This window comes from Dermacentor albipictus, chromosome 5 (genome assembly GCF_038994185.2).
Source record: "Dermacentor albipictus isolate Rhodes 1998 colony chromosome 5, USDA_Dalb.pri_finalv2, whole genome shotgun sequence".
Taxonomy (NCBI): Eukaryota; Metazoa; Arthropoda; class Arachnida; order Ixodida; family Ixodidae; genus Dermacentor; species Dermacentor albipictus.
Window position 1 is genome coordinate 80,096,719 of NC_091825.1, and position 27,281 is coordinate 80,123,999.

Sequence of the window (27,281 nt, forward strand, 5' to 3'; positions counted from 1 at the left end):
GCCAGCTAAGTTACGAAGCATGGATGTGCGTCGCAACTTGTACAGACTCCGAGTGCAATGGCGCTTGTCTATGTATTTCGAAGGCCACAGTAGGCAAGACTGCAGGCAATGATGAATTCACAATGTGTGCATTGCGGAGAGGCTTGCTTGAGAATGTGGCAGTGCCCACTGTGAAAACTTTTCTGTCACAGTAAGGCAGTTCAATTTGAAAAGGAACGTCGAAGGCTGCAGATTTCCAATTAAAAAAAAAAAAATGTCTGGTTCAAGTTACACAAAGCGCTCAGTAGTGTTTATAAGCATGCTGCACAATTGCTGCAAAAAACACAATGTCACAAAAGCATCCGAAGAGAGACAAACAGAAATGTATTTATTTAGATACATCAGTGCTGTAACTGTAAGAGTGTGAAGGTGTCTGTACTGTGGATACAATGAGATATGACTGAACCAGCAGTGCTTGCCTGCAGGCATGCCACGTTGCAAGCACAAACAAACAAGAAAAGTCAACGAAGAGACTTGTTCATTTCGCAATAGCTCACACCATGCAGAGAATGAATGCTTAAACAAAAAGACAGTTTAATAATGCAAGGACTCCTGTGAACACAAACCCAGTAATTCAATAACATGAATAAACCTAGTGCGTAATGGAGCACTTATCAATTAGCCTCTTGCTACCCACACAACACACTAGAAAATGTGCTAGCTGCCTTTGAGTGCCTTCACAAGTGTTTAGATTAAAAAGAGTCTGTGCACCATTTTTTTATACAGAGGTCACATCTCATAGTTAAATGAAAGCAGACGTGAAAAAGAAAAGGAACTTTTCTTTTCCTACAGCCATGAAGAACGGATGCCAGTCTTAGCCTCCTGTGTAACACTTCGTTAAAACAATTTGCATTCGCTTCTATGCATTAAGAGAAAACCTAAGAAACGGCCAACAATTGTGATAATCCTAAGAAATAAATAGATTGAGAGTACAATGCAAAACAAAAAAGCTTCCGTTCATCTTTGCCAATATTGCAAAGGCTTTGTAAATAAAGACATCTCGTTCAAGAACAACATGTAACTCTCTGCTTGACAAAATAGACATATGAACAGTGCTTGGTAAAATAAAATCAAGTTTAACAAACTTACGCTCATTTATATTTCTTTCCACAGCCTGCATTCTGGCTGTGACTGTGTCCCGCTTCCGAACTCACTCTACAACTCTTTGCCATGTTTTACACCTTAACCAAGCTATGTCCTAACTTGTCTATACACATCCCAGACCTGACAACCTAAATATTATAATAGAACCGACAAAAAAAAGTGTTTGCTGCAGTGCAGTTGAATATCTATACGATGCTGGAATACACTTGGAAGGCCAATAAATCGCCCTGTAAACAAAAGTGAGGGTGTGGACAACAGCTTGAACAGTGCCAGCACTGTTCATGGCCGTGCTTAAACATGCTGCATCCAAATCATGTCTGAAAGATCAATCGAGACACCATACAGACCTGAAATTTGGTCACCATTGCGCATTGAACAGTTCCATGGGAAAAAAAAGTAGATTCTTGAAATGTAATATCTTGCCAATCTAGAAGTACCTAGGTCTCTTTTCAGTTCTTTTTTCTTTAAAAGCACGAGCTGGGCACTGTGACATCTCCACGTGGCATATCGGGTATGATTATCCAAACTTGACAGACATGTCTGTTCACCAATGAGGCCCAGATCGTGCTTAAAGCTAAGTTTTGTTGAACACAAGCCCTCCCTTTTTTATACACAGAGGATTAAGCATAGCTTTGAGTTGTTGACTGCTGCATATGCTGGGCGTTTCTATCAAGCACCTTAATCCTCACACTGATCGTGTCATGTCTTGAGACATGTGCAAATTGCTACCTGGGCAGGCAGTGTACAGGTGAAGCAACATGAACACCACCAACTTTTGACTGCAGCTTAACAGAATTCCTTGCAAGATTGCTTAAATTGGCTTCTTGTCCATAGCCTCACTTCTCAGAAGATGGAAACAGGGGGTTATGTAAATGCACACAAGTACAAAGCATACACATCTTGCATGCTTGAAAGTGCGCACTGCACGCACAAATGTGTGCACGCAGCAAAGATAACCGTCACTTTAATTAATAACCTTCGTTTTAAAAATGCACATGCTGCCGACCCTCCGACGGTAATGAGGAATCCCATGGATTGATTTGGAGCAGGTAGTACCTATGTAACCATTCCGTCATTTACTCCCGTCCATAGGACAGAAAAATGCTGCTCCAAGTCAATTAGTGCAATTAGCCATGAGCCACTGCCAGGAAGCTACTTCAGCTAATTTTCTGTAGCGAATTAATATAACATAGAGCATAGCTTGACTTGGCAAGTCCTGTGCCGCTTTTTGGCATTCGCTTGCAAAATTTATGAAAGGCCCGCCACACAAGATCCTGCCATGACCAGACATCTTGCTGATGAACTGCACTTGAGGCAACTGCAACAAGGGTGAGGAATGTCGCAGCTGAAGTACAGTCTCTTTCTCTTTTCCTTGGATGTCCGTCGGCATTGTGTGCTGCAGCTCGCTACCTCGACCACTCGGTGAGCAGCGAGTTCTCCTATTGAGCATGTGGTAGCAGGTGTTTCAAGACCTGCTGCTCAGACTAAAGGCAACGGTACAGAAGTTAGAAAGTGGAGAAATTGAAGTAATTGTTGCCGGTGCTAGTGCAGTTGCAATGCATTTGTCAAAGTGCCTAATGGCCCAGATAAGGCCTTGCAAGTTGAATTTGTGCAAAAAGATAATGGCCAAAATTTTTTTGCTCAATGCAGGCAAGCTGCGTGCTTACTGTGCAGTTCACCAGCATAGGGTGCCTAACTGCCACAGTCATGAATTGGTCTTACAGGATTAAGCCATGCAGATTATACCCTCTACTCAAAACAAGTTATTGTAGACAAGTAGAAAGGAAGGAAATTATGTGAACTTTCAAGCATTTCTGAATTAGTTAACAACGGTCGTTGCCTCTCCTAAATTTGCTGAAGACACTGTTGTAGCAACGCATGTCATGCCCATTTCTCCTTTTGCCATCGATTTCAAGAGAAGAACGTCCGCACAGTGCCGCGGATGGAAGCGCGACAGACGGGGCAGTCCGACAGGGCGGAGGCGCAGGCTGGGCACGCCACCAGGTGGCCGCACGGCAGGAACACGACGCCTACCTCGGCATCGAGACACACCTTGCAGAGACGCTGGTCCTTGAGTCGCAGGTTCTCCAGAGCCAGGTCAGAAGACTCCGACCCTTCCGTCGGGTCCTCCAGCGATGAATGCTTCGTTCCTGAGATGAGCATTCACAAAATTTCAATCACCAAAAACCTCAAACCTTCTTGAGGTGCATACAAACCGACAACGTGAATGCACCTCAAGTGTCCACATAATCGATATCGCAATAATGCATCACACTGACCTACTGGTACAGAGCCTTTTGCGCAATATTTCAGATAGAGTAGGTCGGCTTTCGTTTGTGCCAGTAAAGCTGAATTCCCACGGCGAGATGGATTGGTGGTTTAATGTGTGGATGAGCACAGCGTGGCTCAGTGGCGCCGGATCACATCGCACAAAAGGAAGCTGCCGATGAGCTGCTTGCGGCACTACTTGCAGCTCAGCCGTGTCCCACTCGTCTGTAGACTGATGTAGGCAATTCGTCCTGTCATGTGAGCACAGCTTAACCCTTTGAGGGTCACAGATGTTGAAAGATGTACATATACGGTGCCACAAACAAATCACAAATGGTCAGTGCCGTATATTTACTACAACACTGTCAGTATGTTTGAAAGATGCGGCAATTTTTAAACTCTGTTGCCCAGCAAGTGCTGCCACCCTGTGTGGATACAAGAATTTTTCTTTTCTCTCTGTAATCTCTTGGATTTAATCTTACGGCTTGTTTACACCGGCACGTCGGCGACCACTCGCACATCCATGCGATTGTGGGTACGGCAGTTAGTTTTGGTTTCGTCTCGCAAACTGTTTGTCGCGGTTGCAAAAACTGTTGTCTATCATGTTTCTAATATCTCAAAGTGTTACCACTAGGTGCTCGCTCGTTTACTGCTCACATGGGTGCGACTACATCTGTTCACAGACGGGTACTGGTATACACAAACGATGCTTCTGTACATGAAAAACGCTGTCATGCCTGCATTTCTTTTCTTGAGACTCGTGATAACTGATTGGCCCTCGTTGGCAATGGAACAAAGCTTTACTGCAAGCTTTTTAGTCATTTGGTTTTTCTGATGGGCGCATAGCACAACAATAGAGTATACTTGCGTGCTGTACACAGTTCGATCATGCTAAGGACATGCACACAGGTTGCTCTTCTGCAGGCAAGTTGAGTGGAGGTTTCTTCGATGCGGACTACTGCTCAAGTATTGAACTGAACTACTGTATTTACTCGCATAATGATTGCACTTTCTTGTAAAAAAAATTGACGCAAATTCAGGGGTGCGATCATTGGGCAAGTTAAATTTCTCGTGAAAATACAATTTTTTTTTTTCATCCTGTGTTTGCTGCAGGATGACAAAAGGTCACCAAATAGGAGGCTGCCGCTGTATGTAGTGCGGGACACCAAAACAAAAATGGCGCCGGTGGAGCAAGCTGAATGTGCCAAACGCAATTTTTTTTTCTTCTCGTGAGTACATTGCGTGCATTGAAACAGTTTTTTCCGTATCAGTAATGAATATTATCGTTAATATCGGCAAGTTTGTGGCAATAACGTAGGCATGTCCACTTTGAGGGGACAAAAACAGATGGGCGCACTTAGCTGCTAGTGACACGGAAACACATGGCCGGCATGCTGCGGAAACTGTGGCACCTGTCCACTACTATCCTAATACGGCACGTTTCCGCTAAGGGTGGGCGAATATCTTAGCTGTGTTACAAGCGTCAAAGTATGAATAGGGTACACTTCTAACGTATCAGTGTAAACGTGGCTACTATCGTTTCCGCTCACGATTTGTTGCGTGCCCACGAGTGCAGATGAGAAAACCCAACTGGTGCCTTTTTTTGTTGTTGTTGACCACAACCTTTATAATAAAGGGAAGTTTGGTCGTACCTCTTTTTGTCATGGAAGTGCGGAGAGTGACGAAAGTAATGAAATGAGGCATCTACTTAAGAATGTTTGGTGTGCAGACTGCTTGGCTTGTCTTGAAGAGTCGTTCACGTAGCATTTGACAGATGGTAAGCGCGATCATTATTAGCTAGACTTGGCACACGACATATCGCTGCGGCAAGTTCGGGGTGCGATAATTACACAGGAAATAAAAAAAGTCGAATTTTCAGGGGTGCGATCATTATGCGAGTAAATACGGTATACCTTGCCCAGAAATTGTTCGATATATAGAATAATTCAATGTAAACTGGTTTGATAGAGTCGGGTTCGGCTGTACAGTCGAACCCGACTATATCGAACCCATTTACATTGAATTCTATATATTGCTACGGAACAGCCGCCACAGTGTGGCTGCACTGAGGGGAAGGAAGACGACGTGGCCACCGCTTGATATAGCGTCGCCATCATTGCCACCGTTTGTCTACGTGTAAATATATTGTAAATAGACTCGTACGTCAGCTCCACGTAACATTAATTTGGTGGAGGTGGAAGTTCCCCATACCCGTCATGGAGCTTCGCAGCGGTCGCAACGGCGACAGTGCAACTTCGGCTCCTGCTGGCAGCACTTCATCTACGCAACCGTCTCCGCCTGCAGCCCCGACTTACGTCGCCATTACCCCACCTCGGGATCCTGGTGTTTTCAACGGAGTCGGCAGTCCTGATGTTGACGACTGGCTCTGCTTATACGAACGTGTCAGCACCAGTCACAGGTGGTAGTCGACTATTACGCTCGCGAACGTTCTTTTCTACCTCGACGGAGCTGCACTTGCATGGTTCCAGACTCACGAAGAGGAGATCTCGAGCTGGGATCTCTTCAAAGAGAAGCTCCGCGACCTTTTTGGCAATCCCTTCGGTCGTCAAGTCAATGCCAAGAAAGCCCTAGCCACACGTGTACAGACGTCGACCGAGTCCTACGTGTCCTACATTCTCGACGTCTTGGCCCTTTGTGCCAAGGCTGACCCGACCATGTCTGAGGACGATAAGGTAAATAACGTCCTCAAAGGGATTGCTGACGACGCCTTCATTTACTGGTGTTTACCAACGTCACCGGCATCGATACGATCCTCAAGGAGTGCCGCCGTCTTGAGCATGCTAAAAGCCGCCGGGTATCCCAGCACATCACGCCACTTCCCAACACAGCTGCTACGCCATCCTGTGACGACCTCTTCCACCAGCCGTCGCGATGTGACAACTTGACCCGCATCATTCGTCGTGAGGTCGAAGCGGCACAAGCGGCGGCCCCTTCATTTCCGTCACCTGATCATTCTCCGGTGACAATCTCCTTGATCCAGGCCATCGTCCGTCAAGAGTTATCCAATGTCGGCCTGCACTCCATGCATTCCGCATGCTCGGAGCCTCTCTCCACGCACGGCCCCACCGCGCCCTTCTTACTGTTATGGACAGCGCAACCCCTCCGAATGGCGAACCGTGGACGACAAGCCAATCTGTTTTAACTGCCGACGCATTGGACATGTCGCTCGCCACTGCCGCAGCCGCTGGACTTCCCTGACACGCTATTCTCCTAATTACCACTCTCGCCCCTCTAGTGCGTTCTTTTGCTTCGCCCCTTCTATGCCCACCCCATCATCTGACCCTGCGACGCCTTTGACACGACCCCGCTACTCCCGCTTGCCTTCTCCCTCCCGTCGTCAATCTCGCTTGCCCCCGTCTCGCCGTGCTCCTTCTCCGACCTACTAGCCGCACCCCCGACCGGAAAACTAGACAGCGCAGCTTCTGGAGGTGAAGCTGCAAAGACGACATTGGCTCAAAATCCTCCCTTCACCTTACCGCAACAAGAATGTTTTGAACGTTCTCGTCGACAATGTTCCTGTGTGCGCGTTGATTAACACCGGGGCGCATGTGTCCATTATGAGTGCTGCTCTTTGCCGTCGGCTCAAGAAAGTTCCAACGCCTGCCCCGAACCGATTTGTACAAGTCGCCGACGGAGGGACTGTTGCTATTGTTGGCATGTGCTCTGCCTGACTCACCGTTGCTGAGAGACACACCGTCGTTCTCTTCACCGTCATCGAGCATTGCCCTCACGAACTCATTCTCGGTCTAGATTTTCTTGCCCATCATTCTGCCCTCATTGACTGTTCGGCCGGCTCACTTCGCCTTGACTTGCCTCTTCTTGCCGACCCTGTGGACCCGCCTCCCAGCCATCCGAGCTGCATAGATTTTATTTGCCTACCACCTTACTCTATGACACACGTAGACTTGTCCTCACCAGCTGTACCTGACGGCAATTACGTGGCCGCACCAATTCCGGCCGTTATGCTTACACATGGTGTTATCGTGCCGCACACTGTGCTGAAAATTACTGGCAACCGCACCTGCCTTCCACTCGTCAATTTCGCGCTAACCGCGCAAGTTCTGCCTCAGGGGATCTCCTTGGCTATAATTCGCGCATTGCAGGATAATGAGGTCGAGCCATTCACAGTGGAAGATCGTTACAGCTCAGCCCATACCGTGACGTCATCGCACAGTACTGACGTCGACATTAAGAAGATGGTCTCCTCTGACCTTACACCTGCTCAAGCTGCAGCCCTTTGCCGTGTTCTTGAAGGCTATCACGACATTTTTGACTTCGACAATCGACCCTTAGGTCAAACGTCCGTCGTGACCCATCACATAAACACTGGCGATGTGAACCCTATTCACCGACGTCCATATTGTGTTTCAGCGTCAGAACGAGCTGTTATCCAACAGGAAGTCAAAAAGATGCTTGCAAAGGACATTATCGAGCCTTCCTGTAGTCCCTGGGCTTCTCCCGTCGTACTTGTCAAAAAGAAGGATGGAACGTGGCGTTTTTGTGTAGATTATCGCCACCTGAACAAAATCACAAAAAAGGACGTGTACCCTTTGCCATGTATTGATGACGCTCTAGACTGCCTGTACCGTGCCACCTATTTTTCTTGTATCGACTTACGGTCCGGATACTGGCAGATATCCGTCGACGACATGGACTGAGAGAAGACTGCATTTGTTACCCCTGACGACCTTTATCAGTTCAAGGTGATGCCTTTCGGTCTCTGTAACACGCCCGCCACCTTCGAACGAATGATGGACTCTTTGCTTCAGGGGTTCAAGTGGTCCACCTGTTTGTGATATCTGGACGACGTCATCGTTTATTCACCCACATTTGACACGCATCTAGACCACCTTTCAGCGATTCGCACCGGTCTCCAGTTAACTTGTCAAAATGTCACTTCGCTCGCCGCCAAATCACCGTCCTTGGACACCTCGTGGACGCCAGAGGCGTGCGACCTGACCCGGACAAAATTCGCGCCGTTACGAACTTTCCTGTTCCGAAGTCTACCAAAGACGTTTGCAGTTTCGTAGGGCTGTGCTCATATTTCCGACGCTTTGTGAAGGATTTTGCGACCATCGCCCGTCCCCTTACCGACCTCTTGAAGAAAGACGCTCTATTTTCTTGGGGACCTGACCATGCCGCATCTTTTTCGCAGCTCACTACTCTCCTTACCACGCCTCCAATTCTGGCCCATTTTGACCCGTCTGCTTCAACGGAAGTTCGAACTGTTGCCAGTGGTCACGGCATAGGAGCAGTATTAGCACAACACCAGCGTGGACATGATCGCATTATAGCCTATGCCAGCCGACTTCTATCACCCGCCGAGCGCAATTATTCAATCACAGAGTGCGAGTGCCTCGCTCTTGTGTGGGCTGTTGCCAAGTTTCGTCCATACTTGTACGGACGCCCCTTCCGTGTCATCACTGATCACCACACGCTCTGCTGGCTATCCTCGCTCAAGGACCCCACGGGACAACTCGTTCGCTGGGCATTACACCTGCAAGAATATACCTTCTCCGTGGTATACAAGATGGGACGCTTGCACCAGGATGCCGATTGTTTGTCCCGCTACCCAATCAACGACCCGGCTGATGCGGACACCATCACTTGCGTTTTCTCTGTGTCTCAGTTGCTTGAAATCGGCAATGAGCAACGCTGCGATCCTTTATTACGAGCCCTCATCGACCATCTGGAGTCAACACCTGGCGACACCTTTCTCCGGATGTTTCTCCTTAAGGAAGGGACACTATACCGCCGCAATCTCGATCCACACGGCCATGACCTTCTGCACGTAATTCCATCACACCTGCGTTCGACTGTCCTCCAACAACTTCACGACGCTCCCGTGGCTGGACACTTGGGCGTCTCGCGCACATACGACCGTGTACGCCGTCGATTCTTCTGGCCGGGCCTCGCCCGCTACGTCGCCGCTTGTGAGCCCTGTCAGCGCCAGAAGAAGCCCTCTACACCTCCAGCTGGATGTCTTCAGCCGATCGACATCCCACCGCAACCCTTTTTCCGTGTTGGTCTAGACCTTCTTGGACCGTTTCCTCTCTCGGGCTCCGGAAATAAATGGGTCGCCGTCGCTACTAATTATGCTACGCGGTACGCAATGACCAGAGCCCTCCCGACAAGTTGTGCTACTGACGTTGCTGACTTTCCGCTCTATGACATCATTTTAGTGCACGGTGCCCCGCGCCAATTACTCGCTGACCGTGGCCGCAGCTTTCTGTCGGCAGTCGTCGAGGACATCCTCCACTCCTGCTCGACTAAGCACAAGTTCAGCACGTCCTACCACCCACAGACCAACGGCCTCACAGAGCGCCTCAACCGGACCATCACCGACATGCTATCCAAGTACGGCGCGACCGACCACCACGACTGGGATCTTCACTTACCATATGCGACGTTCGCGTATAATTCATCGCGTCACGACACTGCTGGCTATTCACCATTCTATCTCCTATATGGCCGAGAACCCGCGTTGCCCTTGGACACTTTGTTGCCCTCGGCCACACGTTCAACCACTGAATACGCCTGCGACGCGATCGCACACGCTGACCACGCACGCCAGCTCGCCCGCACCCGTCTCGAGGCCTAGCAGGAGCATCAGAGACGCCTCTATGATTGCCACCATCGCGACGTACAATTTACTCCGGGTTCTCTGGTGCTTGTCTGGTCCCCCATTCGACGTGTGGGCCTTTCCGAAAAGCTGCTGTCGCGCTACACTGGCCCATACCGTGTGGTGCGACAAGTGACCGATGTTACGTATGAAGTCATCCCCGCCAGCCTCTCAGCGTCATCGTCGGCTGCAAGTGACATTGTTCACGTGGCGAGACTAAAGCCATATCACACACCTTTCACCGCGGATGTGTAAATGAAGCACCGGGACGGTGCTTCTACAGACGGGGGTGATGCTACGGAACAGCCGCCACAGTGTGGCTGCACTGAGGGGAAGGAAGACGACGTGGCCACCGCTTGATATAGCGTCGCCATCATTGCCACCGTTTGTCTACGTGTAAATATATTGTAAATAGACTCTTACGTCAGCTACACGTAACAATATTGAACAATTTCTGGGCAACGTATAGTTACAATGAGTATATATAGCAAAAATTACGCTTACATCGAACAAAAATAGCAGCGACTCCCGATATATCGAACGTTAAGCAGTGGAAAAGTGCCCCCAGAAGTTGGCTTTCCTTTGCGGTGGCGGGCAAACCTGGCGGCGCGGCTCCATCCAACCGCTCTCCCTACCGTGACCGCGCTGCATCGAGCGAGCCGTCGACACCCCCCTGCAAAAAATGATCCTGGCCCACCCGCAGCACTTGCTCAGACAGCCAATCAGAGGCTATTGTGCCCTCGTTGTGCAAGATGGTAAAAGTGCGAGTTGTCTCGCTGCTTTTCCGATTCATTGTGAGTGTGCCTTGTGGGCCTTCTCCCGCAGTTTTGCCATGATGAAGCGGCAGAATTCGTCTTTCATCGTAAAGCTCGAAATAATAAATCGGGTCAAACGATTTATTAAAGTCAGATGTCCCCGTAGCATGCAAGATTCCGAGGAGCACTCTGAGCACGATCTTGAAGAATAAGGGGGAGATTAGTGCCAAAGCGGCCAAACTCACGACCCAGTACCCATGGCGGCCGACGTGTATGCATGGCTGTGTACAAGTGGTTCATCCGAAATTGCTTCAGCCATGCCGGCTTCCGCGTGCTCGCTGATGAGTGTAAATTCTGATGAATGCGACGAAGCCGTTGCCGCTGTTGTCGAAGTTTGGAGCGAGTTGTCAGAATTTCCGGAAGCTGTTGACGAATCAAAGGTGGACGAGTTTGTTAGCGCAGATGATGGTGTTGCGAACACAGGAGAGCCAGAAAACGAAGACTACATTGCTGACATCGTACCAAGCACAACTGAAAGTGGGCGCAATGAGGAAAGCAACAACGGTCCTTTGCCCACATCCTCCGAAGTGACTGGTGCGCTCGCACTAGTCCGGTGCTTCCGCGCGAATGCAGAAAGTTGTGGCCTCAGCTGCTTCGACTCCTTAGACAATGTGGAGAAGTGCGTGCGTCGCAGGCAGCGAAATTGCCCAAGCAGAAGAAAATGTAGGACTATATTATGCGAAACTAAGCTAGTTTCATCAATAAAGTGATTGTATAAATGGTATGTGCTTTTATGACATCTAATTATTTTGTAGGCTTATATCGAATTATGCTCTATATTGAACTGATAGGCATTTTATTGCGAGTTCGATATAGCCGGGTTCAACTGCATAAGGAAAATGATTGCACTTACTGGAAACTACGCTTTCCAGCTGAGGGTTGGTAGCCAGCTTGGTGATCGTGATGCCACTTGCAGTGGATGGCTGTGGAGTCTGGTCAGCAGACGCCCTGCACAATTCAACAAAGCTGAGTGAGACATGGCACATCAAAACAAGAACAAGACATTGTATTCTGTTAATGTACACAGAAAGATGACAATAGTGGATTTTTAACATTTGCCTTCACTGCCAACCCAACTGGTCCTCAGTGATGAAACAGTGACTCGTTACATTACGACTGAATCACGTTATATCCAATATCTTGGATAAGCATATTAATTATAACCTGCTATTGGCACGACACATGTTAGATTCATTACAGTCAAGCCTCAATACAGTCGCTGACTGATTTTTCGGACTCTAAAAATTCAGACATGCTCGATTATTAGGGCTGCTTCGCTGCACCGCCATTCTGTCCATAGACCATAATGTATAACAACTGCCAAAAGTTCGGACACCTTGCAACCTCTCGTCTGATTTTTTCGGACACTCCTTGAGCCAATTGGATCGAAAGCACCATGCGCCGACTCTGACCAGTGCATGGTTCGACTTGCTGAACGCCATTTTTTGTTTTAAATGGAGCCTCCTTGCTGCCCCACGAAGTGGCGCTACTGCAAATCCCCGTTCATCATCGTTTCTGCCTGGTTCGATAGAGTGGCTCTACAGCAGTTCCGGTCTCAGTTTAGTAAGCCATGTCAAGACAATCCAGCAGCTGATTTGTTTCTTCGCGCACGACGCTGCAAGTAGGCTACGTTTTTCGTTTGTGCAACTGGTGTCGGCATGGTGCTGTTTGCTTTGTGTGCTGTGTCGAGGTTCCGGTGATACAACGCGGCATACGGAAACACTGCGTCAAGTGTCTAATGGCACCGACAGTGCCTGTGCAGACAGCGCTGGGGAATGCCGGCAAGCGGGTGCTGGGAGCCTAGGATTTGTCGCCTTCCGATGTGCACCCTACTGACGCTGAAAGTGTTCTGCCGAGACCTGTGCAGTGGTTCCGGACATCGTCTCATTTGACAGTTTTACAGGTGTTCATGCTGCTGTACTGACATGCGCAGAACTCAATGACGGCGAGATCATTCTTCAGGTTTCTGCTGCACCGCCAGACGATGACTCCCGAGTCGGAAGATGATGCACCATGTGCTACGCTGCCGTCGCATGCGGAGTGTGTACAAGCAGTGACTGCGCTTTCAGACGCCTATAGCGACCGTACGACCCTCTCAGAGGTGCAGGCTTATTTGATTGCGCGTAAACGGAACAGCGTGCAACGGCGCATTCACAATTTCTTCAAGCCCACTGCTGAGCCCGAATAAGTGCGTGGAAATAAAGGATTTTTTTTTCTTAATCTGCTTTTTCGCACACCTGTTTATTCAGATATTTCCGCAGTGCCTGTGAGGTCCAAATAAACGGTCGGTGACTGTACAACGAACATGGACATAACTAAGTAAATATACAATGTGTCTCGCCAATACAGTCACCAACCAATAATTCAACCACTCAGATATGCTTTACTATTTGTACAGCTCTGCTGCACAGTGACTGGCCCCACAAACAACGTATAAGGGGCAATCACAATTTCGATTGCCTTGCAGCATGCCATGCAATAATTCGGACTCTTGACTTCACGAGTGCGTGCTAATTTGCATGACCACATGCATATAATTCGCCACTGCATATGATCTGCACCCCCTATGGGCACAACCCAAATAAAAATATAAAAAATTCGCATCTGCGAATGGACAACTTTTCCACGTAGTCTCTTCGGTGATGCTGATAAAGCTGGACTCACACAACAGGCGTCATCATGGACGAATCAGTCACGGGACACGTGATGTGAATCTGATCTCTTCACAGCTAGCATTTGCATGACAGAGGATGACAGCGCATACAAAGCCGCTCTCGCATGGGGCAACAATGACAGCAAACGCGACCAAGTCATGTCGTGAAGTGCTTCACGCAGACTTGGGGGCACTGCAGGAAAGGGTGAGGCACGTATGATCCCATCATGCGCAATCTGCAAGCTCAAATCACGATTTGCTTTATCATCGGCTTCTGCTGTGCTAGGATAGCCACCGAGCACAGCTGATCGTGATCCAAGTTCCAGTTTGCAGGCGCCACTAGCACTGCTCACTAACTACTAAGCACTAGATGGTAATAAGAGGAGGAGAATGGGTCACCATGGAGCGGAGAGGGGAGCTTCAAAATGCAAGGGTGAGGAGAGGACAGGGTTTCCTAGATCACGAAACTGAATGGAGGAGAACCTGGGCTTATGGTGTGGCTTCAATCAACTTGGTGACTTTGCAAATTCATCATTTTTAACAAAATATTGGGTTACAAATGCAACAATTTGCAAATGATCAAGCATATTCCCATCGACTTACTGTACCTAGAAGACTATGGTTGCTTGGAAAATTTTAATGTGCAACAAATAACAGCAAGAATGCCTCAATCCACTAGTACGAAGATAAGCAAAATCAATATACCAAATTTACCCCGATTATAACAAGCCCTCGAATCTAATGTGCACCCAATTACGAAGTACGAAGGATGCCTTGAACGCATCGTGGTTTCAGAGGCAGCATGCGCATACATATGTAGCACAGTTCGAATCTATTCTATCCGCGAGAAGCATTTACTTCCTCATTACCACGCAGCTGCAAATGCGCGAAGGCGAGTTCCGTTTTTTTTTCCCCTGCAGGGCTGGCTTCACCTCTGCCGTGGATGCACGGAGACCAGAGCCATCTGGTGGTGATGCAAGGAACCCAGCAGCAATAACACACTCCTTCTCTGCTGTGATTGGTTGGCCTACTCGGTGACAAAACTGCTACGCAGCTTCCACAGTCACGAAAACCCGGCATTGCTAGCAAGGAAAAGCTTCCTTAAGGGGGGATGCGGGGATCAGATCGCGAAAATCGCAAAAAAGATTGATTTTTGGCAACGACGCGCTTAGGTATCTGCAATGCCTTATCTAAATTGTATCATAATGGTTTGGCTGAAAACGCACTAAAAGTGCCCCCCCCCACCCCCCAAAATTAATTTATCAGCGTGTAGGGCGATAAAACAGCTTTAAATTGCGTAACATCACCGCAGTTCGCAGAGCCCTAACTCGTCTTTCCCGCCACTGAACGCCACCATCTTAGTATCGTTCGACAGCTCAAAGTTTCAAGATTCCATTTCTAAATTCTTCGGTCGTCGCCATCTTGTAACAAACACAAACAGAAAAGAAGCGCAGGTCCGCTAGAGGCGGTCACACGCGCCATGCCATGAAAGCGGGCCTTCGATTGGTTGCCATGCTGAAAGGCGTATCGCCATTGGTTGCTGCTGCAGCAGGGGGCAAGCTGGCAACCACAGCGGACCGCAGTTGTCTGCTTTGAAAACCACGCCAGCGTCTTTCTTCGTTTGACACTCGCAGAATTCGGATTTATGAAAGCTCCCAGGTCAGTGATGGATCGTTGCTCATTCGAAAAGAAATTTTAAACGAAGCATGCCTTCGTAAAAGCGAGAAAGACGGCGGCCAGCGGGAGAAGTGGAGCACCCAACTGAACATGCGGATAATGTGCCGCTTTATTTTATCTTGCACCGTGCGATTCCAGCAGCGAAGCCGGCAATCACCCTGTGACATCGACACTGATAACCAAGCCACCAGAAGACGTGCCAAAGGCGGCTCTCGCACCTGTGCGGATGCTGGTCAAAGGTCACCATCGCGGGCAGAGACGGTGTACCGTTTCCGACGCATCCTGCGACAGGGACACGAAGCCTGTGAGTGAGCCCAATCGTTGACGAGCTACATACAGTATGGTGACTCAAGGCTCACCAGACGAATCGTCGCCCGAACGTCGCACGATTCAGACGCGCCTCGAGCCGCGTTTGGCGTCAGTGGTGACTGTAGAAGCACAGGCATGCAGCGTTCGCGACTCCCTTCGCGCAGTGTCCGCAACTGAGCGGAAGTTCAGTTTGATGGACCAGCAAGGCCAAGAACAAAGTTCGGCCCCTTTTGACTGAGTTCATTACTGTGTAGATTTCCACGATGAACTCTTTGATAACTCTGTGCCCAAGATGCCAACAGCGTTCTGTGGGTGCACACTGCAATACTAGGCTCGGTCTGGCAGTGAAAATAGTGGTCATGCACTACTCCAGAGGGCTCAAGAAAAGGATAAAGAACGCCTGAAGAAGGCATCCAAAGCCCACCAAACAAAGAGGCAAAGGTGTAAGAAGATGCCTGACAGCAATGATTCAAAATATAACAGCCCTGGCACTTTTTAATAAATTTGCAGTGCTTTTAAAACTTTGCAGCCTGTTTAATCAATTGCATTTTTTTTTATCACCTCGCTAGTGGAAAGCGTAGCACAACAATGACTGAACTGATTTTGGTCCAGTTTGTTTTGCTGCGATTCAGAAGCTGTGGTGTACTTAAAGACAGTCTTGAAATGTTTCTTTATCTTTTCATTATTTACTTATTTCACAATATCTATATGGCTCCATTCAGTGAAGCACAGTCATGTGCATGTTATGTTGAGCAAAAAATTATTAGCGCACTTAAAAAAAAAAAAATTGAGCACTGTCTTTGTGTAGATTAGACATTTGAGCAAACATGCAAAGTATTCCCAGCTCCCTATCGTGTTTTGTTACTGTGCCAGCCTGTCCACAAGCACGGAACTTATAAATTCCTGTAGAACAAAAACTAATAAAGATATCCTAATGAAATTTTAGATTTGTCTCTTTATTGCAATGTGCAGTGTGTGTGCCAAATTTCAGCCCTTTCTGTCAAGAAACAAAAACGTTATTTCTGATCCCCTCCTCCTCCCTTAAAAGATAAACTGTCCCAACACATGTTTGAACTATGGAACTCTCCATAACAATTCCAGTGCTGTGACTGCTACGCCACGCGAGGCAGAGCTTATTCAGAGTATTTTTCCGCGGCTGCATAGTTCAGCTTAGCTAGGGACAAAATACGGGCGAAAACGCAGGTGCCTACGGGCATGCTGTTGGCCAAAGGCACCGACGCGTCCGGTGCAGAGTGCGAAAGTGATCTTATCTCGTATACCCGAAGGCAATCGATTAAGATTCCGGCCCCTTCATGCAAATCTACGTCCGACGCTGAATCCGCACGTGATGCCGGTCAGGCGGCACCAAAGCCAGCAGTCTTGAAGCAAGGAATGCGTATTCCCGGACGATCGCTCAATCTTGGCCTGATGCGTGGCACTCCACGCTGTGACCGCCACTTGAAGCGCCATAAACAATTCCACGTCAGTGGGACAATAAATTCGTTGTTCCTTCGGCACTTTCCTCGCCAATGCACACTTTATGCACTGCAGTGAATGTGCAAAAATCGTCGTCACGTGTCAGTAGCAACATGCTGCCGCTTCAAACAGGTCATCAACAAACAAGATGGCGGCCATGACGTGTTTCTGGCGCGATCGCTTCCAGCACTTGGCTGTTTTTGTAAACAAACACGGCAGCACCCATGCAAGTGTAATGTGGTGGTGTTTTATGTAATTTTGGTGAAAAGCAATCGCACTTGAGCACATTTTGGTGGCTGCTAGCCTTGCGCGAGTAGGTAATATGCGGGGTTACGTTCCGGCAAATCTCGATGCGGGATTGTAGTAGAGCGAAATTTTGTTGTCGAGAGGTACAAATTCATTGAATCTCATGGGCATTCGCTGAGGATACGAAAATATTTTTGTTGCGAGAATTTCGTAGTCGCAAAATTTCATTATCGCGGGTTTCGACTGTAGCAGGAATAACCCACCACCGCTTCCCTCGGCGATCACATGAGAAGCGACAGCGCAGCACTAATGTCGACAGACTTGACAACCGAGGAGATCGTTAACTGCATTTGCGATGTCTCCAGTGACGATGACGACCTGAAGGAAGACGACTGTGGGTCACTGAACACTGAAGAAGATGAAACCACATCGAACTTTTATGTTTTAGTGCCATGTGAACAAAGTCCGCATTTTCAGTGCTCGATGCAATGATGTACCCGATGAGGTGTCGAGCAAAATGGAGGACGTAGAAGCATTCTTGATCGGTCGTGCATGCTGCTAAGAAGCCAACAAACACTGACACCAAGGACAACATAGGGGAAATTACTTGTGCTTAAAAAATGAAATAAAGAAACGATAAAGTAATGGAAATGAAGGTGGATGAAAAAACAACTGCTTTTTTTTATTCATCCCCTTTCGTTTCCATTCATTTATCATTTCTTTATTTAATTTATTAAGCACAAGTACCGTATTTACACGATTGTAAGTCGACTCGAATGTAAGTCGACCCCCCATATCGCTTGACCGGAAAGAAAAAAAAAAAAGTAAGAGAGCATACCCGAGGGCGCATTCGATAACGAAAATTTATTAGTAGCTGACATGGTCACTCGACTACTCGTCTTCACTAGTGCTGCCATCGTCATCGTTGCTGCGGTCCCACAGCGCGTCGTGGTCCAGCGAAATTTCAAATTTGGCAAACGACCGCACCAGGACATCTTGCAGAACAGCAGCCCACGCCAAATGCACCCAACCACACGCAGCCATCACGGAGGCTCTTTTGACAGGTCCGGTTAGCGTAATTTCGCAGTCTTCTGCCACCAGCCACTCGTTGTACTCATGGCAGAGCAGAACCTTAAAATTAAGGCGAAGGTCCGGGCTTGTTTCTTGACCACGTCGCACTTCAATGGCAGGGACCGATCACGCATTTCAGCGACGTACGCCGCAAGCTTAGCCTACAGCTCCGGAAAGCGCCCAGACTTCGGCACGTGGGAAATTTGTCACTTGCCGTCACAGGGTGAAAATTTCGCTTCGCTGCAGTCGCCACTCTTGCACCACCAATTTAGAAACATCGAAATTGCGGCTCGCTGTGCAGTGATTTGTTTCTTCAACTTAAAGGATGGCAGCCCCCTTGAACGCTGCTGTGAACGAGTGCCGAACGATTAGTGGGCCTGCAGGACTCAAGACGACTGGGGAAGCATAGAAGTAGCACGTAGCCGGCAGTCAAGTGGAACGCGTCAAAAAGTTGGTCAAACCAATTTCAATGCCTTTAAATAGAGAAAGAGAAACCCGCGAGCGGCGTCTGCTCTTCCATGAACTACTGATACCCCCTGCAAGCGCCGCCGTTCTGAGGGTGCCGCCACAAATGGGAACAGCGGCGCTTCCATCAACTACCGACACCCCCCCATGAGTGTTGCATGCACTGTAAGACTCTCAAAAATGTTGAAAAGCCCTTCCGAAAAGCGAACAAACACGCGGGATAGCAAAAAGATACGGGTAGGGTCATAGAGCAAACATAAAATTGTAACTATGTCGTAGCTCTTGTTTGTATTGCTTTTTTTGGCGGGGCCATGTTTTGGCTTCGATTGTAAGTCGACCCCCCAACTTCAGACTTTCAAATTTTAAAAAAGGGGTCGACTTACAATCGTGTAAATAGGTAATTTCCCCGTATGTTGTCCTTGGTGTCAGTGTTTGTTGGCTGCTTACGATACTGCCAAGGTATGTCATTTTCATTCCTAGGTTTCACCACTGGTTTATAACTGCAAGGTTTTCATTACAACGAGATTTCAAAATAACAAATGATTTTTGGCGATCCTGCGCGATTCGTTTTATTGGGTTTTGACTGCAGTCGCATCAATAGAAGCGTAATTGGTTGCCGAGAGCTGCAACGATCACAGAAGACAACCAGTACACTGCAAAGGCGGCTCCGCCAATGCTGCTCAGCAACAGTGACATTCATGCCACTTATCTGATAAACTCCGAAACCGAGGCAGTTTACACCCACACTCAAGTGGCTTTTTCGAGTGCGTGAGCAAATGCAGCTATTCCAGGAAGTGTCTGCTCAACTCTTGCGATAACAACCAAGAGCAGAATTGACGTCCCTGAGTGTTGCATGGATACCCTCCTTTCCATAGCCTTATCTTTCCAGTGCACATGCTCAATAGACAGGTTGATATGGTACACGATAAATTGCATGCGCGTCATACCCGAGTGATTTTTATGCTGATGCTAACACGCTATTTCAGTGTGCATTATGGCAAAATGCGTTCTTGCTTGACAAAAGTAAACTTCAGTTGCTCTGTGACATGTTAAACACACCTGCTGATGCACCTACAGCAATCGCATTTAAGCTCTCAGTGGTCGACAATGGAACAGACTTCTGCTAGTGCCTGAATATCCTCAAGAAGGTAACGCTCTAACTGTGCTATGTAATTCACAAACAATGCACACAATACTTCATAAAGGTAGTGTGATAACACGACAGTGCAAGTTCCCTGTCTATGGACCACAGATAAAGCCCTTGAAAGGGTTCTGGGGCCCTGCCTCTAAAAACGGGCTGTTATGCATCGTTAAGAAACTTTGCTTTCCTGCATGCCATTTTTGCCCAACAAATTGCGGCGATTAAGATGATCTTAAAACCAGACTGAATTTCAAAGACAAAGTATTTAACAGATGCATATGGAGTGACTAAGTGACCAATGTCAACAAATTGCCCATAGTTCATCTTCCCAACACACTGCACACATTTCCAACAGATGTATAAATTCGTTAAGCTTTAGTTATGTGGGCATACCATACAGCGAAAAATTGCCCCTGGCTTCCATCTGCCCCAAATTTACCTTGGTAAGGCAAGCAGCTCCCCAAGAACTTGCAGAAGTTCGTCACGGCTTGCGAAACCACGGCCCTGGCTGCGCATATGCTTTATTAATGCAGCACGCAATGTCTCTGCAGGAACCCCTTGTGACAGGTAAAACTGCACATCCTCCGACCGCATGAGTGCCGCCAGTTCGGTCGCCATTCCTTCATCGACACCTCCAGACTGCCCTTGCGAGCTTGTTGATGCCGCAACCTGCCAGTGGAAAAAGAGCAAAGTTTCGGGCAACAAGTTCTACCAAGGAGCCAACACAAATGAACTAGAAGCAGGACACAATCATTCAACTCCCCGAGTAATTTCCCTGCACATAGAGTCATGCTGTGACAATTCCTGAGCGAAGAAGCCGGAAGGTAGGGGACTAAAGAAGAAGGCAAGTGTGACGTTTGGAGCAACCATCGCAAGAAAAAATAATAAGAGTAGACAACGAAGCAGGTGGCCACACAAAGACAAGATTGAAGCACCAAATTATTGTGTTGCTGAAAAAAAAAATACTAATACAGTGAAATCTTGTTACAATGAACACGACATTAACGAACTTCTCAGATACTTTTCAGAAATCCCCAGTTGACTTCCTACGGTTTCAATGTAAAAAATACTTCAGTACTACAAACTTCAGAATACCGAACATTTCAGAATAACAATCATTCAGTTTCTGTGCCATGTTAACGCCTCAGTACTACAAACTAATATTCTGAAATCTGGGCGATTCTTAGATTTTCGTTAATCTTTCAGGTCAGCCAAAACAGTAGGCTAGTAGATTCCATGGTGCATGAATTCGGAAAACGTGAGACAGCATATGAAAAAAAGAAAAGAAACCCGTGGGTGAGAATTAAAAAAAAAAATCTATTCCAGAGGTGATGACGCATTGGGTTTTGTGAGTGCATGCTCCCCCAAGCTTGTGTCGCCTAGCAACGGAGGTGCGTCTCTTCTTTCTTTCACCCTTCTTTCTGCGGCCGTGCTCTATGTGCGCGGAGAAATGTAATCTCTGTACTCGCGGGGATGCCACAGTCACACTTTGCACTTTTCGGGCGGCATCTGCTTCGAGCAAGACAGTTGCAGTGTACATGGAAAGGAATGTGAAAACAAATAAATAAACATTGCGCATTGGAAGCGACATGGAGCTTCCTTTTTGTCAGTAATTTTCCCAGCGTCAGCATCTGCTTTGCGCGCATCACTCACGGCACTTCGGTGGTGCGTGGTGGCGGAATCTATGGAAAATAGCATCAGCGCGGGCTGAGAGTCAACAGCAACGTTTTCATGGACAGCTCAAACGGCGACTACTTATGAACTGATGGGTTGATGGCGGGAGCGGTTAATTTTGGGGATTTCACGTGACATAAGACCTTTCAGAAGAATGAACGACTTCCGGTGGACCTGTGTGATTCGTTATATCGAGATTTGACTGTAATAAGAGAAAAGAAGATGATCCTTCGGAAGCTTGTGAATCGCCATGACAAGACAAAGGTTGACATGGAACAGGGACTGTGGACCAGTATCCAACACCCAAATGCTACTGTCTGCAGGAGGCACACATAATGGATGACAACCGCAGCTGCCTCAAAGTCCCCACCTGTTGAACTGTCACCAGATTGTCACCTCCAGATCTGTACTGATGCCATGTTATATGTGCCGTTCATTATGGTGCCAGTGCTCCCCACCTTTTCTCAACTATGTTCTCTTCAAATGCATGAAACAGAGCATCTAAACTGATTGTTGTAGGAAATGATCACACTATGTCCATGATTTGTGAATATAACTCCTGATATCAGCTCACTTATGCTTACAAACGTGGTAATGAAGTTTTGTGTTGCCTGCTGAACGTCAACTAATTTTTATTAGCTTTACCTCACTGCATGGTGCACTCGCAAAAGTGACATCCTTTATTTCTTTATGAGAAGAATCAACAGCTTACCAGGGTAACTTTTGCATGCTTTTGCCTCAAGCTTTGCTTCCAACCAACTTATGATAGAGTTAATCATAAAAGCAGTTCTTACATAATAAAGCCAATACAGTAGACTTCTGTTAAGAAGAGATGCGAGTCGAAAAATCGCGAAAACTTTTTGCGAAAATTTTCACTTTTGAGATTTTGCTTCTAAAATTATTTTTGATCATTCAACTCTTATTTTCCTAAATATCAAGGCTGAATTCGAACGAGAAATCGGTGGAAAATCTATCTGCATCAGCCAAGGTAACTCTCCAAGTCACAAATTTGCGCGTGTAACGGCTGTTTTAGAACACCCGCCTCTCGGAAAGTCGACGTCGTCTGAAATCGCCGTTTGTTCGGTGAGGTAGATCAAGCCTTACTCTAGCATACAGGACTCCCTCCAGTTTCGTATTTTGTAAAAAAAAAAAAAAAGCCATTTCGAAGTCGGTTTTCAGCCACGTTTCAGCCGATCCGGCTGTCCCTACTGGTCACGTGGTACTCAGCCCCACTCGCGGAGCGCATGCGATGGTCGGCGCTTGCCGTGCGTTGCTACGTTTCTCCTAGTCCGCAATGGATCACTCGAAGAAGCGAGATTTTCGAGCTCGGAAATATCGAAGCAAGAACAAGTACTAAGGGCGTCGACGTAGGCCGAAACGTAAAGCAACAGTGGAAGAACGCGACTCGCCTGCCGCTAGGCCTAATCGAGGTTGCGGGAATACGGTGGCTTACGGGAACTGCGATGAGATCGCCGACGCCATGATCAAGTTTGTCAGTGCACCCGAAAAAAAAAAAAGATGGGACATTTCGAAAACGAGAGAACAAGAACTGGTGATAATTCCGTTAACGGAGTGATCTGCAACATTGGTGCGCTTACAGCAATGGTATTGAAGAACAAACATGTTTACAATGTTAAAGTGCGTTTTTCCCAATTTGCATTTTGAGGCAATTCTGACGTGTGGTGCACAAACTTTCAAGCTCTTAAAATTCTCCTATCTTAACGAAATTTTGCACAGAGCATCTTCAAACACTGTAGAGTGCTGATATCTATATAAAGATGCAATTTACATTACAGATATTTTGTTTCATAACTTGGTATGCTAATGGGGGAGATGTAAAATATAGATTTGGTACTTTCGATTTTTTGAAAAAAAGGTAGCATGTTATGCCCACATTTGAGGTTCTTTTCAGCAATATACTCCTCGTGTGCAGCAAAATGAGAAATATTGGGATTCTGTGTGAGAATTTATAGTAAGCTAAAAAGTGTGCACAAAAAGCCCTATATTCTGTTATCAAAGTTGTTGGAACTCTGGAACTATTGTAGCTACAAGAAAACCAATTACAGTTTTGAAATCGGCATCACAAGCTCTACTAATACCTAAAATCTCAATGTTCCAGGTCTAGAAATAAAAAAAAAAAGCTTTTCGAGTAGAATCTTCCCTTAATTAGACTCCAGTTTGATCCGGGTCGAAGCTCCCAGTCGGCACATTTGTATTTATATGGGTCCAAATTTTCATTATTTCGATCCTAAAATTATCCTTCACTGGATAACTCTAACTTTATTAGTCAGCACGCAGGTGGCAGACCTTTATGGTGACCTCAATATCAATTGTTTTAGTCGCAGTGTGTCTCAGTGGAGTTGAGACACTGCTAAAAAATCTCCCGTGGGAAATGCCAATTTCAGGCCTACCCTAGGAAAATTTTCAAGCAATAATGGTAGCTCATAACGTCTGACTACAGTATTTACAAAATTCTAACACGCCACTCTTCTTTTTTCTCCAGGAACATTGGGTCGAAAATTGCTTGCGTGGTGCAATTGGAGATGATATCAAAACCGCCTTCGCTGCATACGTATGCATTACAGCATAACATGGTTGCACTGCGCCGAAGCTTACTTTAGAAAACCAACTGCCACTGTGCAACACATGTTGGACCTTTGGTCTATCTTTTTAAAGTGCAGTGCTTAGGCGCCCATGCCCGAGTTGAGCATTGGCGTAACCACGGTAACGTGCACATGCCACCGCTTGCGTGTTTGCCACCGTCTTCTTCCACAGCTGGCTCTGATGCGGTTCATCTGCAGATGCAGTGTTACAACAGGCCTACACTCAGTCTCTTCGGTCAGTGCTTTGTAGAGGGAATCAGGACAACTGAATTAAAGCAAAAGTTGCATGTGAACCATTAGGTGCCCTTAATATGTGCTGAACACATGGCGTGCCAAATGTTAAGTTTTAATTGCGTGTACACAGTTCTAGTTATGACACGTTAGCCGTATTAATTACTGGGATCAGTTCACCATTCTAAAACGTAGGTGACATATTCACATGGCAGAGGTAGCGCAGGGCAAGCATAGAAAGAAAAAATCTGCAGGGCTACAGGTTTCGCAAAACAGATGGGAAGACATGGGACAACTGACACAAGCACTAACTTCCAGCTCTTTGTCGTCTGTTCCTCGTCTTCCTGTCTGTATCACACTGCTTGTAGCAACACACCTGCAGCAACTAGCCCTACCACAGTGTTTGCTACAAGAAAAAGTGTGGTCGTCTTACTGCGCTGAGATGTGACTGATGTCGCTGGAGGCAGTCCTCCACGTACGTCTCGCCCTTGGACAGCAGCACAAACTGGCAGCGGGGAAACCAGCGGGCATGTTCCTCCCAGGGATCGTCCGTTGCATCCCAATTGCAGAGGCCGCCGTCACAGTGGAAGCACTTGGTGTAGTCCTGGAGACCTGCAGGCAAAAGCAAGGCGACGGGTCAGCCACCACTTCCAAGACAAAGCCAAGGAAGTTAATCATGAATGGCCAGTAGAGGCAAGCATAAGTTGTGGCCCTCTCACTCCTGGATGAAGGTTTTCCCCAACAAACTGCACTGACTGCCGTCTTAGAATCTGTCAATTCCGCCTTATACAATATACTTGCTGATAGCACAATAATCTACACAAGACTAAAGATGCCTCTCCTTTTGTGTTGTATTTTTGCGCCACGTATAAGCACGTTATACTAACTTGCCCAATCTTCAACATTAGCAAGTTACGTCAGCATACTTTGATTATCCATCACTTATCTCCACTTGTCTTCAATCATTACGTTGAATTTCTACCGCACCTGGACTCGCCACGGTGGCTTAGTGGCTATGGTGCTGTGCTGCTAAGCACAAGGTCACAGGACAAAATCCCGGCCCCAGCAGCCGCACTAGAGGGGGCAAACTGCAAAAACACCGGTGTCTCCTGCACTGAGGGCACATTAAAGATCCCCTGGTGGTCAAAATTAGTAGAGTCCCCCAGTACTGCACATAATAATATAGTGGTTTTGGCACACAAAAACCCAGAATTTAATTTTTTTTTCTACTGTATCCAACTGTATTTCCTTTTCGACTTCTCCTATTCTAGATTCCAAGTTTCTGGAGTTTGATTCTAGGATTTTTTTAAGACAGCCTACTGCATCAATGCAAGAATTCAATGTGTCAAGAATACAGCACTAAAGTTGCTGACCAAAGGTTGGATTTTGTGGGGACTGCCAAGAAGTCTGAACAACTTGGAGATCAAGGAAACAGATTCACCAAGACAAAAAAGAAAAGTTTCTTTCCGCAAGTAGCCAGAAAAGCTTACCAGTACAGTAAAACCTCGTTAAACCGTACCCGCTTAAACAGTAGTTTCGGTTTAAAAGTAGTAAAGTCAATTCCCCGACTCAGCGGCCATTGAACATAATGTATTTTGTATCCGCATTAACCGTACCAGCTTATTGCGTACGCATCGGTTAAAACGTAGCGTTTCCACTTTTCGTCGCGCAAACATGGCGGTGCGTCGTCTCCATCGGGCGGCCCGGCAGAACAACAAGCCTCAGAGATCGGTACAACGGCCTCCAAGCGCCCTGTGCGTTTGCATGTGAAGCCGCATCAACATCAACATCATTTCGACGCCGCATGGACGCCATGCCAGAGAGCGTTGTGGCGTCGTGCAAGCGAGGACTCGCGTCATGTCAAAGCTAGGATAAAAAAGACGCCGGGTGCTCAGCATAGAAGAAAAATTAGACATCGTCCGTGCTACCGAACGTGACACGAAGAAGTCGGCGCTGGCCTGCGACATGGATCTGCTGTTGACTACAGTGTGTGGCATTTGGAATGCGAAGTTGCTCGGCAGCGCTGCTGCGACCGCGAAGAGATGTTGGCTACGAGGTTCGACTATTCACCATCGTTGCCGCTGTTGTTGCCGAAGTGTCAACTAGCGACAGTGATGAGGACGACACGGAAATCCGACAGCACGGGCTATTCAGGCCCGACAGTGGCAGAAGCTGCGCGTTACGTCAGCCTCGTGAATGCGATCGTCGCAAGAACAGGGGCGCGATAACGTAACTATTCCAAACGAAAAGTTTTCCGAACTCCGGCACCCGGCAATGAAAAAGGCGCCACGGGACTTATGCAGCACTACTGCGCGCGTGCACGGAGAATACGTAACGCCAACGAGGAATCTGTCGTGCCGTGCGAGTGTTTGCCGAGAAGAGGGGGGCTGGCTGAGAAGCTGGCACGCAGCTTCAGTAAGTTTGAGGCCGCTGTCGTCGTGCTAGGCCGCCGCGACATCAAACGAAAATAACACTTACGTCCCGCGAAGTGAATAAATACTGCATGTTTTTTTCCCCTTTCATCGCACTCTCTCTGAGTTCCGTTTTCGACAGGTAAGTGGGCGATCTCATGCTATTTCGCTTAAACAGTACTACCGTTTAGTACGTACTTTTTCCGAGCTCCGGCCGACTACGGTTTAACGAGGTTTCACTGTATATGAATGCGTACACATATACTCTTTGTGCTCACCTCGCTGGCCAATTTTGCACATGTTTGTCAGGTGGAGTCTGAAATGCTGAATGGCGAAGTGTGCGGAATCTAAAATTTCATTTGCCCTTATACATTGGATCTATGGAGAAAGTGGAGTTGCCATATGAAGCTACGCGAATAACTGAACATGCTTTGATAAATTGTGACAGTTTTCAG

General features: G+C 47.4%; 1 protein-coding gene across 2 annotated transcripts in view; it reads right to left on the reverse strand.

The window, feature by feature from the left end:
- Positions 1–340: 340 nt before the first annotated feature.
- LOC135910801 (putative inhibitor of apoptosis) overlaps positions 341–27,281 on the reverse strand; it is a 48,010-nt gene continuing 21,069 nt past the window's right edge. For both annotated transcript variants that reach the window (XM_065442906.2, XM_065442905.1), the window contains exons 6-9: positions 24,849–25,027; positions 20,347–20,576; positions 11,723–11,817; positions 341–3,293 (exon numbers count right to left, since the gene is read on the reverse strand). In XM_065442906.2, coding sequence (XP_065298978.1) covers positions 3,055–3,293; positions 11,723–11,817; positions 20,347–20,576; positions 24,849–25,027 — 743 coding nt within the window. In that variant the 3' untranslated portion in view covers positions 341–3,054. The remainder of the gene's footprint in view (positions 3,294–11,722; positions 11,818–20,346; positions 20,577–24,848; positions 25,028–27,281) is intronic.